The following is a 14,215-nucleotide window of genomic DNA, read 5'->3' on the forward strand; positions in this document are numbered from 1 at the left end:
AATAATTGAAAAAGATTATTTGGGAAAAAAATTTTAATAGTCAAAGTTTTAAATTTTTATTTAAAAATTAACGTAGAGTTAAAAATGAGTTTATATTTTTTTCTCAAATTTATAAATTAAAACAATCATTTATAAACTAAAAAATTTATCAAATAAATTTTTATGAGAATTTTTAAAATTTCTATAAATATAAATTAAAAATTAAAAAACGAAATGATTGCGCATACACCGGAAATATTGAATAATTTCCGGGACGTGGCTACGGGGACAACGGTGGTTGAAAACGGTTTTGTATTCGGAGAGCTGGAATGGCCATGTCGGTGCATTTTCCTCCCTCTCCTCCACTCCTTACAATCATACCAAGCAGAAGCAGAAGCAGAAGCAGTGGTATTGGTCGCCCATCACCGTTGTTCTCTGCATACCCACGTGCAGAGAGCAAACCCTTTAGCCGGAGACCACAACCACGGAGGATAACAACGAGAACTCTCAGGGAATGGAAAGAGTACGAGGACGCAGTGAAGGATAAAGACCTCGCTCGAGCTCTTCGCTTCCTCCTCAAAGACACCCCCATCGAACCCGACAACTCTTCGATTCAAGACTCCACTCGACTTCCCGATGCTGAATTGGGCTGGGTTGGATGGGAGAGGGATTGGGAGGTTTTGGATACATGCTTGAATGCCGATGATATGACCCTTGTTGGGGCTGCCTACTGCTTTCTCAAGGACAAGGGGTTTTTGCCCAATTTTGGGAAATTTCGAAATATTGGTACTCGATTCCTCCTTCATATTATTATTATTATTATTTCTGGACGAATTATTTTGCTAGTTGGTCAGTTAGTTGGTAATTTAGTGCAAATATTGTAATTTTGGTTCTACCTTTGCAACTTTAGCTGCCTATATGATATAATTGTTCAGTAACTTGAGGTGTGCTTTCAGTTTACTTTTTTAAGATATATTTTCTTATTTGTTGGGGTGTTCCATAAAGTAATGGTTGAATTTCTGTAAATTTGTTCACTTTGAGACTATTTTTAATACAGAATTGAAACTATACGAGCAATTCATCAGGTGGGTAGGGTAGCCAAGTAGTTGGGACTGGGATAATATTGTACATGAGATGAGTTCAATATTAAAATTACAGATTGTGGTCTATTTACCTCATGATGAGGTTAGTTTATCTGAAGATGACACACCAATCAGAATAATCATGCAGGAATTCTACATGTATTTGGTACTAGCATAATCTTGCACATGTATTTTTTGGATGGGCATTTATGGAATTCTTCAAGTCACCATTACAGAATGAAAACTTAACTTTATTAATTTTGCAGTTTTGGAGGGTCCAAGAGATGTTACACCAAGCATTTTGAAGACTTCAACTGGGTTGGAAGGTGCAGTACCTATGTTCTTCTTTGAAAATCTCAACAGTCATGGAACTTGTCAATTTATTTTGGGACATTTAGTCATACATATGAAACAATCTTTTAAACTAATTCAGGATTTGTATGCAACCATTGGTCCTAGAGAGCACAACTGGTGCGAAGCGAAAGGCCCTCAAACACAGAGGGCAAACATTCAACCCCCAATGTATTTTTTTGTTTGTTTTTGTTTTGTTTTGTTTTGTTTTTTTTTTATATTATAATTATTTTCAACTAAAAGAAAAGTAATATGATGTGTGACATTGTGAGTTTTTCAAGATTACCTAATATGAAAGTTTTTCTCTCAACCATGTTGAGTTGAAATGATTCTTTCTGTGATGCAGTTTTGTGTTGGTTATCATTCCTTAGTTTATAGTATAGTATTTTCTATTACGACTATGGTCTTACTGGAATATGCCATTTGGACTCTCTCTCTCTCTCTCTCCAGTGTCCAAACTTTCACCAAAGAAGTGGGGTCTTTCTGGAAGCTCTAGTGTTGTTTTGGTTACTTTCCTTGGTGGGGTATCTTTTTTGCTAAATAAAGGAATAGATATCAGACCTAATCTTGCAGCTGTATTGGGATTGGCCTTGATGGACTCTATCTTCCTTGGTGGTTCATGTTTAGCTCAAATCTCAAGTTACTGGCCACCATATAGGCGGCGTATTCTTGTTCATGAAGCAGGACATCTTCTTACAGGTAGCCTATTTTCTCCCAGGATTCAAATTATTTTGTTGGAGGTTTAAAAAGTTAAACTTCATCCCTTTGTTTTCGAAACTTTTAGATGTATTCCATTAATGTCTAAACTTATCAAACTTAAAGAGTTATTCCCCTAATGGAATAACGTATAAAAAAAAAAAGGAATTATTTCCCAAATTTTAAACACATTGAGCACTGATCAAACTTATGATCTCAAGAGGAATATGTCTGACGATGAACCTTAATTTGTTAATGATTGATTTTCTTACGTGAGTTTGCAGCATACCTTATGGGCTGCCCAATTCGTGGAGTAATTTTAGACCCAATTGTGGCAATGCAAATGGGTATTCAAGGACAGGTACGCCTCATTTTTTTTCCCATTTATATCATTTACTGCATTCAACTTAAGCATTCACAAATTGAACCCGCTGATTTTCACATGGAAAACATTTCAAATGGAAAAACCCATGGGAACCCTTGTCAATTAAGACGATCCACTACTACCCGAAGAGGTTAATACAAGACTCAAGTAATGACTTACGACCAGCCTCTGCCTTGCCTTTCAAATTAAAATGGCATTTGAAATGCAGTATAGTATGGCAAATCTGATGCTGTTCGCTTGAGCTGTTGTGACTTGTGAGTGGATTATTGGGCAAAGAAACTTTGTTCTTTGCTTGAGCAAATTTCAAGTGCCTTTAAGTGCGAGAGATAATGTCTTGGCAAAAAAAAAAGAAAGAAAAAAGATTGTCTTAAACTAGATGCTTTGAGCAGTTGTGTTTCAGTTTACATTTTTTCTTCTTCAAGCTTCCATTCAATCATCTAAAGCCTTTTCCAACACTTTGATAAGCTCACTTCATGCATGTGATTCAATTTCATTTGAGCAACCCAACATATATTACACGGGCATGATACAAAGGAAATGACTTAATTAATACCAGAATTTTGTCCACGGAAATTGGCCAATCCTTCTACTAAATCAACACCCTTGTCTTTTCACAATGCTTTAAATTATTTCAATTTTGTTCTTAACAAATTTTTTCACTTCATGGGAGAAGCCAAACGAACAAGTGTTGCCATCTTATCAATCTATTAGTTTGAACTTTAATTGAGTACTTCTTGAATGAGCCTTAATTCGAACCAAAAGAAAAATTAGGTTTTGATTCGTTAGATGTTTTCTTCCTTAGTGTGGGCCTCATGCAGGGTGCTCTTTCTTTTTCATAATATACAATAATCACGATCATCAGGGAAAAAAAAAAATTTCTGTTGACAGGTAACAAGCTATATCTTTTGTTTGCAATCCACTTTTAGAATGCTGAAGATTTGGTATTCCTCCTCTCATCAGTTAAGGTTAAATTCGCAACCAAACAAAGTTAATTCTCCATCTTGTATTACAAAACCATTTGCTAAAGCCTAAACGAGTAATTAACCTTAGCCATCCATGTTGGTTTCTAACTATGTAGTTTCTATAAAGTGATGAATGCTGAGTTTCATCGGTGATATGATCAATACTCTCTCTTTGCTCTTACAGCCCTGAGTTCACCTAAACTTAATTTCATTGTGATTGATATTTATCAGTTGGTAGCATAAGCTCATTGGCAGAACTTTTCTCTCAGGCAGGAACACAGTTTTGGGATGAGAAACTTCAAAATGAGCTTGCTGAAGGCCGACTAAGCAGTACTGCCTTTGACAGGTGGGTATTGCATCAATGCTTTGCTCAGTGAGTTTGAATAATTGGCAAATCAGTATGATCTTTTGATGCTTCTGGGTAGTCAGCAGCAATATTTTTACCATTTAAATCATATGTTGTTATTAATAGACTGCATCATTTTGAAGTTTCAATTTGATGCCCTAGATACTCTTCCAAAACTTATAAAGGTGTGCAATTCAATGTTTGGACACATGCCTGATGGCATGAGTCAACTTGGTCAAAGAGTGAGCTTGTTTGGCAATGCCAGCACAGCTGAAATAACCATTTCCCTTGAACACCATTAACTGATTATTCGTTCCTGCATTTGAAAAACTGGCCAGGTACTGCATGGTGCTTTTTGCTGGAATTGCTGCCGAAGCTCTTGTCTATGGCGAAGCTGAGGGTGGAGAAAATGATGAAAACCTGTTCAGGAGTGTCTGTATTCTTTTGGAACCCCCACTGTCTGTTGCACAGGTCTCGCTCACCCTTTCTCTCACTCCTTCATTTTTCACAAAGATTTTAATAGAATAATGAACTTCCAGCATTTGCTATTTTTTAAAAATAGATGTCAAATCAAGCAAGATGGTCAGTTCTGCAGTCTTATAATCTGCTCAAATGGCATAAACAAGCTCATCAAGCTGCTGTAAAAGCTTTGGAAAGTGGTGGCAGTCTAAGCAGCGTCATCAGGAGAATTGAGGAAGCCATGTCTTCCAATAGATGAAACCACCCCCCCCCCCCCCCCCCCCCCCCTCATTTTAAAAAAAGGTGACCTCGCTCTCTCTCTCATATTTTTCTTGGGCGCTGATTCTGGAATTGACATGAGTGCAGTGTACCCAAGCTTGTAACTTTGGCAGGAGAGAATGAGTAGGAGGCATAAGAAGTCCAGTCCAAAATGTTATAGCCAATACTCATCACTTACCTGTCGTGATCAATGGCCTTTGATTTAAAGTTGGTTTCAAATTTTCACCTGGTGGGTAGGACTCTGTGGAAGATAAATGTATTGAAGTTATTATTTGTTTGTAACAATAAAAATTTGGACACAATACATTCCAAAGGTTTAGGACACTGAAAGATTAGAAAAATCATGGGGTGAAGTGGAAAATTTCACCCTACAAATCTAGGGTCTAGCTTCTCATTTGAAAGGCTATAGAATGTGGATTCTCATGGTGCTACCATTTCTTGACATGGTGCCTCGCAGAGATGAGGTTGGTTGGAGCATTTACGGTTGTAGATTGCCATTTTTTGTAGAAGCAGCTTCCACAGAGGCCTGGTGGCCATGATTAGTTTTTTATGTTCTTAATATTATCTGCACTTCCCCTTTAATTGAAAATTATGTATTAGAGTTGAATGCCTGTGAATTAAAGTTGTACAGGTATAAACTATTTATTCTTCTTTTCCAATTGTTTCACTATTTGTTTTGTTAGTTTAGTCCATACTCGGCTTTACAAACACAAATATGTTATGCTAATCCAAACAAGAGATTGATGATTGTGACAGGAATTTTCCTTTTCTTGCTTTGGTCATTGGAAATAATGTCAGCTGAAAAAGTTTATTTTTCAAAAATATGCCCTTCTCTCTCACCATCTCAATGTGTGGAACTACTAATTTTTCACAAAAATTCCCAAGTGAAGGTGATATTGTCAAGGAAAAATTTAGCTTCATCTACAAGACATTGGTAAGATATATGATGAACATTCAACTCTTCTTTTAAAACAAATTTGGGAAAGTATTTTAACACAATTGATAAGATTAATAACATAATAAAGAAATGGTGTCCTAAAAATAAGAAAGGAGTACAAGCATGTTGGAGTAATGTATGTGGTAAGGTTTGCATTAGTTTAGGTTTATTTTTAGAAAAATAAAATTGCAAACACATTTGGTTTAAACAAAATATTAAAAAAAAATTTAAAAACGAAAATTCAAAAACAAGTTTGTTAGTATTAATGCATAAAATTTTTATTTAGTTTTTTTAATTATTTACGACAGTGAAAATCATACAAATCATAAAACTATAATAAACATCCAAAATATAAATATATTAATACAGTACTAACCATAGATCAATTTAAAAGTTAAACATACATAATTAGGTTATATTCACATTACATTGCATGTGAAACTTAATCATAATTTTAATTAAAAGAAGTACCAACAATGACAAAGTGAAACATGGGAAAAGTGTTATTGTAGACACCCCATTTTTGACCGTCCTCAAGACTTGGATGTCACCGTTTGAACACTCGGTGATCATCTATGTTCGTGTTCGTCTTGAGTTCTCGGAGGTCTCGGCCACGCGCCTTGCCTCAAGACCTCTCGACTTGCCTGTTTTGTGTTTGGTTTTGCAACAAACACTTGTGTTTTGCTTTTGAGGAGCAAGGAATGGCTTGTTGGCCATCCCTACATCTCACCAGCCATGGCTTGTTGGCCATCCCTACATCTCACCAGCCATGGCTTGAGGCCACCGGCCATTGTTTTGTTGCCATCGGCTAAATGTTTGGTCAGTCGGCCATTTATTTGGTCAATTTGGCATTTTTGGCTGGCCGACCACTGTGCATCTGCTTTTGGCAGATATTTTGTACCAGCTGGCACCCACTTTGCACCCCCGTGTATGGAGGGATTTCACTCTTGCTTAGCTTGTTTTGTAAGCTTTGCAAGAGTGATCCTCTATAAAGGGAGACCTTCTCCTCCCTCCTCAAGGGTTCCAGAAGTTCAAGAGAGAGCTCTGAGATTGGGGTTTGCATAGTGTATCTATCTATCTCTATATCTCCCTCTCCCTTTGCCTTTGTGTGTGTTTGTTCTTATTTTTGTGCACAAACACCTAGTTCTACACCTTACCTTGGTTGCTGAGGAGCCAATAGGTTGGTTTTGAAGTTTTGGAGCTGGTTTGGACCTAAGGAAGCAGCTGGAGTGCTCTTTTTGAAGAAAGTCTTCAAGGGTTTATTCCCCATTTTTGCATAGTCTTTTAACCTACCTTGTATCTGTTTTTAGACTTTGTGTATAACTAATAAAAGTCTTGTTTTTGAGTGCTCTAAATAGTTGTTTAAGGTCACTTTGTTGTTTAGGGTTGTTTGACCCCTCTTAGGCCTTGTTTGGTTCCCATTTTGTGCATTTTTGGTGAGCTCCGGGGCCACTTTGTTTGGGCCTCCTCACCACTGAAATCCAGAGGGATTTCAGTGGTGGAGATGGTGCTTTAAGGTCCTAAGAAGGAGAGGGCCATCCCCTCTCCTTGTTACCTTCAATGTTGGCCATTTCAGCCTCATTTGTAAGCATCTTGTTTAAGTGCATGTTGGTCATGTTTTAGTGTTATTTGTACTTATTTTGCCATGATATAGCACTGTTTTTAATTGGTTTAGACACACCACGCATGCTTTGCACACTAATCTTGTAATGCCATGAAATTGCCTTAATATGCACCTAGCATTTAGACCACTATGCTTACTTGTTTTGGTTTAGCTTTGTGAAGCTTTTATGCATGTTTTGATGTGCTTGAGGTCTGTTTTTGGTTGTTTGGGCCATCCATGGCTTGCTTTGTATAGCTACCATGCAATCACCCTTGTAGGCCTTAACTGTTGACCCCTCTAGCATGCTTTACTTGCTTTGTTTCAGTGGTTTGGAACCATTTATCATGTCACTTCTGTCCCTATAGCATCTTTGTATGCTTGCATTTGATGCTCTTTTAATGCTTTAAAAGATTGGTGTTTCATGCTCCATGTTTATGCCATTGTGTATGCTTCTAGGATTAGATCATTTAGATGCCATCTAAGTGGTTTTGGGGCTTATGTTGGCATGATTTAGGACTTTTTTGATTCACTTTAGTCATTTGCTTCATGTGTCACATGACCATAGTTTAAGTCCTTGGGCTTGGTTGCATGCCTTGCTTGCATTGGTAGGTTGGTTTGGCATCATCTCCTACGTGTTTTCAAAGCTTATCATGTATGCTATTTGTCCATGTTAAGTGTGCTTAAAAGTCCCCTCTTTGTGCCTAAGTGTTGGACCATGTTTGCACGCATGTTTGTATGTGCATTCCCTCTTTATTTCCTTGGCATTCGGCCACTGTTTTGGGCTTATTTGAGAACTGCCCAAACTAGTTTAAGACCATCCTTTGCATGTTGTTGCATGCTCGCCTTGTGTGTTGTTGCATGCTTGGCCTATCGTTGTTGCATGCTTGAAACACTTTGCATTTGGCATGCATTCTCTTGGTTAAGTTGCTTAACATGTTGTCACATGTCTTGCATACTTACATGTCCACATTGCACCTTGTATGCTTGTCATTAGCATACTTGTTCCATGCCTTGCTTGTTTGTTTGCTTAGGTTGTGTGCTTATTGCATGTTTGTCCACATGTTCATGTTGCATACTTAGGTCACATGCCTAGGTTGCATTTTGCATGCATGCCTTGCCTCTTGAATCACCATGATAGAGGTTGGGTCCCTTGTTTGTTTTGTGTGCATTACATTCGACAATAAAATGCACACCTTGGCCTCTTTGGCCATCACGCATTGAAATGCGCAATTGGTTGCCCGAGGGTCGAGTCCCGAACTCCTTTGAGTCATAAACATGATAAGGAGCGTGGTGGTGCAGACATTTGCTTGAAAATGCATTGCCATGCCATGTTTGCCCTCTGCTACTGTCAAAACAGGATTCTGTAGACAAAGATGGTCGGTCGACTGAATCAAGTGCCGATCGACCAATGATGGATGGCCGAGAACTCAATAGATGGTCGATGACCATAATCCTATGGCCGGTGGTTCTTCCCCTTGGTCGGTGGCATTTCCCAGTGTTCAGAGGGTGTACCTTGGGACTTATGCAGTCTTCAGAGGAGGAAAACAGTGAAAACAAAGGCAACTTGTGCATGGCGGTGGGTTTCTGAGCTGAGCCGAGCATACGTGCATTGGGCCCTCTTCCCGAAGCGGTTTTATAGCTTTATTAGCTTAGTTAATTTGCTTAACTAGTTAATTGGTCTGTAATTAATTAATTAGCTTGTAGGTTAATTAATTTGTATTATTCTTTCGATCCCTCCGAGCGAGGGCAATTGTATAATAAGCGTGCGTAAGTGTGTGTATGTCTTCCAACCCCACGTCTTTCTCCCTTTTATTTACCAGCTTTTGATGGTTAGTATTAGGGCATATTCAATTTAGCATACCTTATGCTATGTATCCGTGCATTATTCATCAGCATTGCATGCACCGGGCTCGGCGCATCATTCTAACTGCATAGTATTTCAAATCTAACTTGAATATATGCTATGTGTCACATTTCACATGCCATCCATAGATTAGTCGAGCCTATTCTAGTGACATTTTCTATGCGATGCACTAGCCACTTTAACATGAACTAGAATCATGCATGATTACTAACTAGTTTCTTGTTTTGGCTTGGAGTACACAGTGAGTGTTTTTATGCTTTAGCATCTCGCATGAGTGTGAATGTTAAACATGAAAGCATGCTTACCATGTGGCTATATGCTTATGTGATATAAACTACCTGAATGCCTGTGGGTGAAGGTTGGATTGTTTGAGTTAGAACAACTCATTGAAATCCATGTTTTAGCCTACTTGCGAGTAGCAAATTTCAAATTGTTTTTCAACCAAACGGATATGCGATGCTTTGTTCCAAATTAGGCGATCTAGTCTATACTTTTGTGTTGTGTGCATCACATAGTAAGATTAGGCTAATAACTGGAATAAGAACACATAACGTTTTCAAAACTAGATATCATGGTTAGTAGAGGCCGATCTTCAGATCAGGCGAGCGGGGGTGCTCATAGCTGATCTTCTCCAATCGTATCAAAGTTCCCGAGCCGAGGCAACTTTGGTGATGACGGACACGTGGCCTTAGGCAACGAGTCAGGGTTTCCTAAATTTCCCCAAAATAAAATATTTAGGTGGCGACTCTGTATCTGGCAAAGCAGTCCATGTTTGGCACTTCTTTCTAAAAAATCTATTTTTCAAAACGATTTGCCGGATTTGGACTCTTTAGTGATTTATCAATCTCACATTGCACATTGTGAGGTTAGATTAAGAACTGACACACAAATCGAGTCCGAACTGTAGCATGGGGCCTAAGGGCGTGTCTACAGTTATGCATAAATATAAATCACTGTGGAGAAGTGATTTGGAAATACCCGTTGGTCCTAAGCAGACTCCCTTGATCCTCATTCTTGCACCTGAAATAGAAATGAACAATCCGATCGAGGATGCCGAAATTAGCACTTCGATGGGCAAGTTAGTATTATCTTCAGTTTTTTTTATCTCTCCAGTTATCTTTTTTCACATACCTCACTTTTGGCTAATACTCCTCATTTTTATATTACTCTCCCGGGGCCCACTTTCTAATTATGGACACCCCGTCCTCACAGCTGGGCCCCGTCATTTAGTAGGTTTTACAGCCTATTCAGCCCGAAAGCACATGTTCTATTCGGCCACGGCCAACCCACTTGTCATTTCTTACATAACTCCTATTTATATACAACATCTCAAACTCGGCCTCCATAATTGCCCCCCCAACATCCGAGCAAGATAATTCTGGTTGGCATGTTTCGTTGATACGTTCTTGTCCGCTAACAAATCGGACAAAACCTTGAAAGTCGAGAATACGGCGGTTGCACTCCTTTTAGTACTAATTCGTCAGAACAGGCTCTATATTGCAATCATTACAGTTTCCCGCCCCTTCGTATTTGGCAATCATTTAATGTTTGATTTGAAAACTCTCCCTTCGTGTATTCTTAGCTCGAAAAGCTTTCAATTTCCTCTGGCATCCTTCACGCCAACCTTCATCACGACCCCTGAAATTCCGCTTCCTACTGTTCATTTCCTGTTTCAACCTGTAAGTTCCCCTTTCTCTTTTCATTCTGTTCTCATTCCAATCCTCTGCGTGTTTTGTTTTTAGTATGCATTTTGTTCATGCGCTGTTTAAAATGGTGAGGCATTTAAAAGCCCTCATCTCAGAGGAGCGAGTCACAGCCTTCCGTTGTCATTTTTCAATTCCAGACGATATCCACTTGTCCCTTGTTGCAAACAGTGTATTAGACATGGAGAGGGTTGACAGTGTATTGTTGCAGACAGTGTATTATTTTCCCCAGTTTGTTCATTGCTGAGGGTGAAGTCTGATTCCCCCTCCATCCCCTTCTTAGGATGGTCCTGCATTATTGGGATCTAATTCCCTCCCAACCTAACGTGAACTTCTACCGAATAATCATGGGTGTAGTAGAATTGAATAGGTGACTAGGTCTAAACCTAGGAATCCTAGCTATTCGGCACTGCTATGTCATGGCGAAATCAACCGGTCAGCAGGGCCGTTACTTTCTGAGAGCCAAAGAGATAGATCATCACTTGGTGACCATGCTTGCCAGCTCTGGCAAACGGGTTGACATTGTCATGGTCGCTGTCTGAGGCAATTGGGAATTCGGTGAAGGAGAAGATCGCCAAGACCCAGTGCCAAGGCAAAAAGGGAAGCTAGGTGGCCGACTATCATGGTTTAAACAAACCATCTTCATAGTGAAAATATTGTGTACTGATCATTATTTTTGTCATGCAGGCAACGACTTGAAAAGAGCATTAACCTCAGCAGACGAAGCTGTTCTTGAACAAGTCAAAGCGGTCCTTAACTATAAAGGCCGTCCAAACCTTCAAGGACAAGGGCGTGCAGCCCATGTACTGTTGAGGTACGACCCAACCTACTCTATTTTTTCGGCCGCGGACCATTTCCTTGTGCTAAGTGGAGAACGGCATCTTACTGCACTAATATTCCTTAGTTACAAAAGCCTAAGGGAAATTAGTGTTGACGGTCCTGACACCGATGAACAAATCGGCGAAGACGTGCAATCAGAGGGTTATGCAGAGGACTAAGAACTTAACAGAGAAATTGAATTGGACTTTGAGCACATCAACCCTGACCATCAATCCGACCATCCATCTACCTCTGGCCGAGTAGCATTATTAGTGCCAAAAGACGATATTTTCACCGGTTTAGAGTAGGGCTGGGCATAGGGTCATCCGACCCGCCCAAATCGCTCTACCCGATCCGAACCGCGCATGTATGAGCAGTTTCGCAAACACATTAGGATAGGGTGCGGTTTGAATTTTATCTAATTTTCGAGTTGCGGGCGGGTTGCGGGTTTGAACTGCACCCACCTAACCCGCCCGCATAATTTATTTTTTTTTCCTCCTCAAATCTGACCGTTCAAAAAAGAAAACCCTAATCTTAATATCTCTACTCTCAAACTTCAAAACAAAGCACAAACTCACTTCACTGTCTCACTCTTACTCTCACTCTCACGTTTTTCATCTATACTGCATCGATCGACCCTCTCTCGTCGCAAAATTGACTGATCGATCGATCTACTTCATCGTACCGATCGACCTCACAGGTACTCTCTCAATTTGTGTCTCTGTCTCAATCTCTCTCTTCCAGATCTTTGATTTTTTTTCCCCAACATATCAGATCTCTCTCTCTGATTTGTCTCCCTCACTCTCTCATCTTATCAATCTCTCACTCTTTGGTTTTGCATCTGCACCGATCGGCTCTCTCTCATTGCAAGATCGACCGATCGACCGATCGACCAATTCTCTAATCGCATTAATCGACCTCACAGATAAGCCTCTCTCTCTCTCTCTCTCCCTCGATCTTAGATTTATTTTGTAACATATCAGTCAGACCTCTCTCTCTGATCTGTCTCCCGCACTCTCTCATCTCATCAGATCTGTTATTTTTTTTTGTAGCAACAGATCTGTTTATGAGAAGTGAAAATTGAATGTATCTGTTTGTTTGGAATTAAATTTGTTTTTTTTTTTTGTAGCAACAGATCTGTGAAAAAGTGGAGATTGAATATGTGTTTATGTGCAAACAGATTTGTCTATTTTTTTTTTTTTTTGGGAATTGAATCTGTGAGAAGTGGAAATTGAATTTGCGCTTTTGGAATTGAATTTGTATAGAATATAATTGAATCTGTGATTATGTTAAATCTGTATAGAAATTGGCATTGGAATCTGTTGAATCTGTATAGAAATTGGAATCTATATTGAATTGAATCTGTATAGAAATTGGAATTGAATCTGTTGAATCTGTATAGAAATTGGAATCTATATAGAAATTAGAATTGAAATCTGTTGAATCTGTATGGAAATTAGAATCTGTATTGAATTGAATCTGTTTAGAAATTGGAATTGAATCTGTTGAATCTATATAGAAATTGAAATCTGTATTGAATTGAATCTGTATAGAAATTGGAATTGAATCTATTGAACGTGTATAGAAATTGGAATCTGTATTGAATTGAATCTAATAAATTTTTGAAAAAAGGTTTAAAAATAAATTTTTGAAAAAAAATCTAATCCGCAAACCGCCTGCACATCCACGAACCTTATCTGCACAAACCGCGAACTGCATTGCGGGCGGTTGCGGATTGACTTTTCCCCAAACCGCATAGATGCGGGTGGGTCTAAACCGAACCTCAAACCGTCCCAAACCAAACCGCGGACACCCTTAGTTTAGAGGATCTACCAGGGGTCGAATCCGAAGTCGATGAGATGGGCGAAGAATCCCTTGCCCAATTTGCTAAAGGACGGAATGCTGAAAAGATGGCGGCTAGAAGACAAGTCGGCAATTCTGGGGGGAGCCAAGTAACTCCAACACGCAAAGTACCCCCAGAAAAAACTGCCCGTGAAACGATAGTGGCCGAATTTGTTCCTGAAGAACAGACAGAAGTCATGGGAGCCGATCTAATAGGCCAGAAATGACCTTCCGAGGTTGTATCCAATCTATCGGAGGCCCCGGTTGACAAACGGTCAAGGATAGCGATGCCATCCATGACAGATGAGTTATCCGAGCCATTTGTCGTCCAACCAAGGATGAAGAATGCGCCGGTTCTATGACGCCCCAAAATTTAAGAACATCATAATAAGATTTAGAACTTAAAATTAATTTCTTAATTAAAATCTCCTCATCAATGTTGCCACCAAGTTTACCAGCTTCCATTAATTAACAACCCATAAATTAAAAGTTTTTAAATTACAACTCCAATAAAACTTAAAACTTAGTCTTAGAACATAAAAAAAAAAAACAAAAAAAAAAGACACAAATATAAAAAGAAAACTAAAGAAAAATTAGAAAACTTAGAAAAATGGTTCATGCAACTTGGGCACTCTTCAAGCTAACCAAGGCTGAATGTCGCCTTGCAAGGCCTCAGTGTTTCCTTCGGTTTATTCAGTACTTGGCATGAAATGCTAGGGCAATGGAAATGCCAATGAGCAACGAGCTCAATAAGATACTACAACCCGAAAATACCCACATCGATAATAATACTCACGATTAATGAATACTGTAAAGTAACAGAATAACAAGCAGCATTTAATAAGCATAACATGAATGCTATCAGTTGAAGTAATAACAATAGATAATAAGAATAATGGCAAACGGAA

The 14,215-nt window shown here is 39.0% G+C and overlaps 1 protein-coding gene across 1 annotated transcript; it reads left to right on the forward strand.

Moving 5' to 3' along the window:
* The first annotated feature begins 210 nt into the window (after positions 1 to 210).
* LOC114266049 (ATP-dependent zinc metalloprotease) lies at positions 211 to 5,198 on the forward strand. Its single transcript, XM_028206939.2, has 7 exons — positions 211 to 765; positions 1,328 to 1,387; positions 1,863 to 2,111; positions 2,393 to 2,469; positions 3,725 to 3,801; positions 4,140 to 4,272; positions 4,364 to 5,198. The coding sequence occupies exons 1-7, from the start codon at positions 309 to 311 to the stop codon at positions 4,517 to 4,519; spliced, it is 1,209 nt and encodes a 402-aa protein (XP_028062740.2). The 5' UTR covers positions 211 to 308; the 3' UTR covers positions 4,520 to 5,198.
* The last annotated feature ends 9,017 nt before the right edge of the window (positions 5,199 to 14,215 follow it).

The sequence above is a fragment of the Camellia sinensis genome, chromosome 8 (assembly GCF_055761805.1).
Source record: "Camellia sinensis isolate YWXY chromosome 8, ASM5576180v1, whole genome shotgun sequence".
Classification (NCBI taxonomy): domain Eukaryota; kingdom Viridiplantae; phylum Streptophyta; class Magnoliopsida; order Ericales; family Theaceae; genus Camellia; species Camellia sinensis.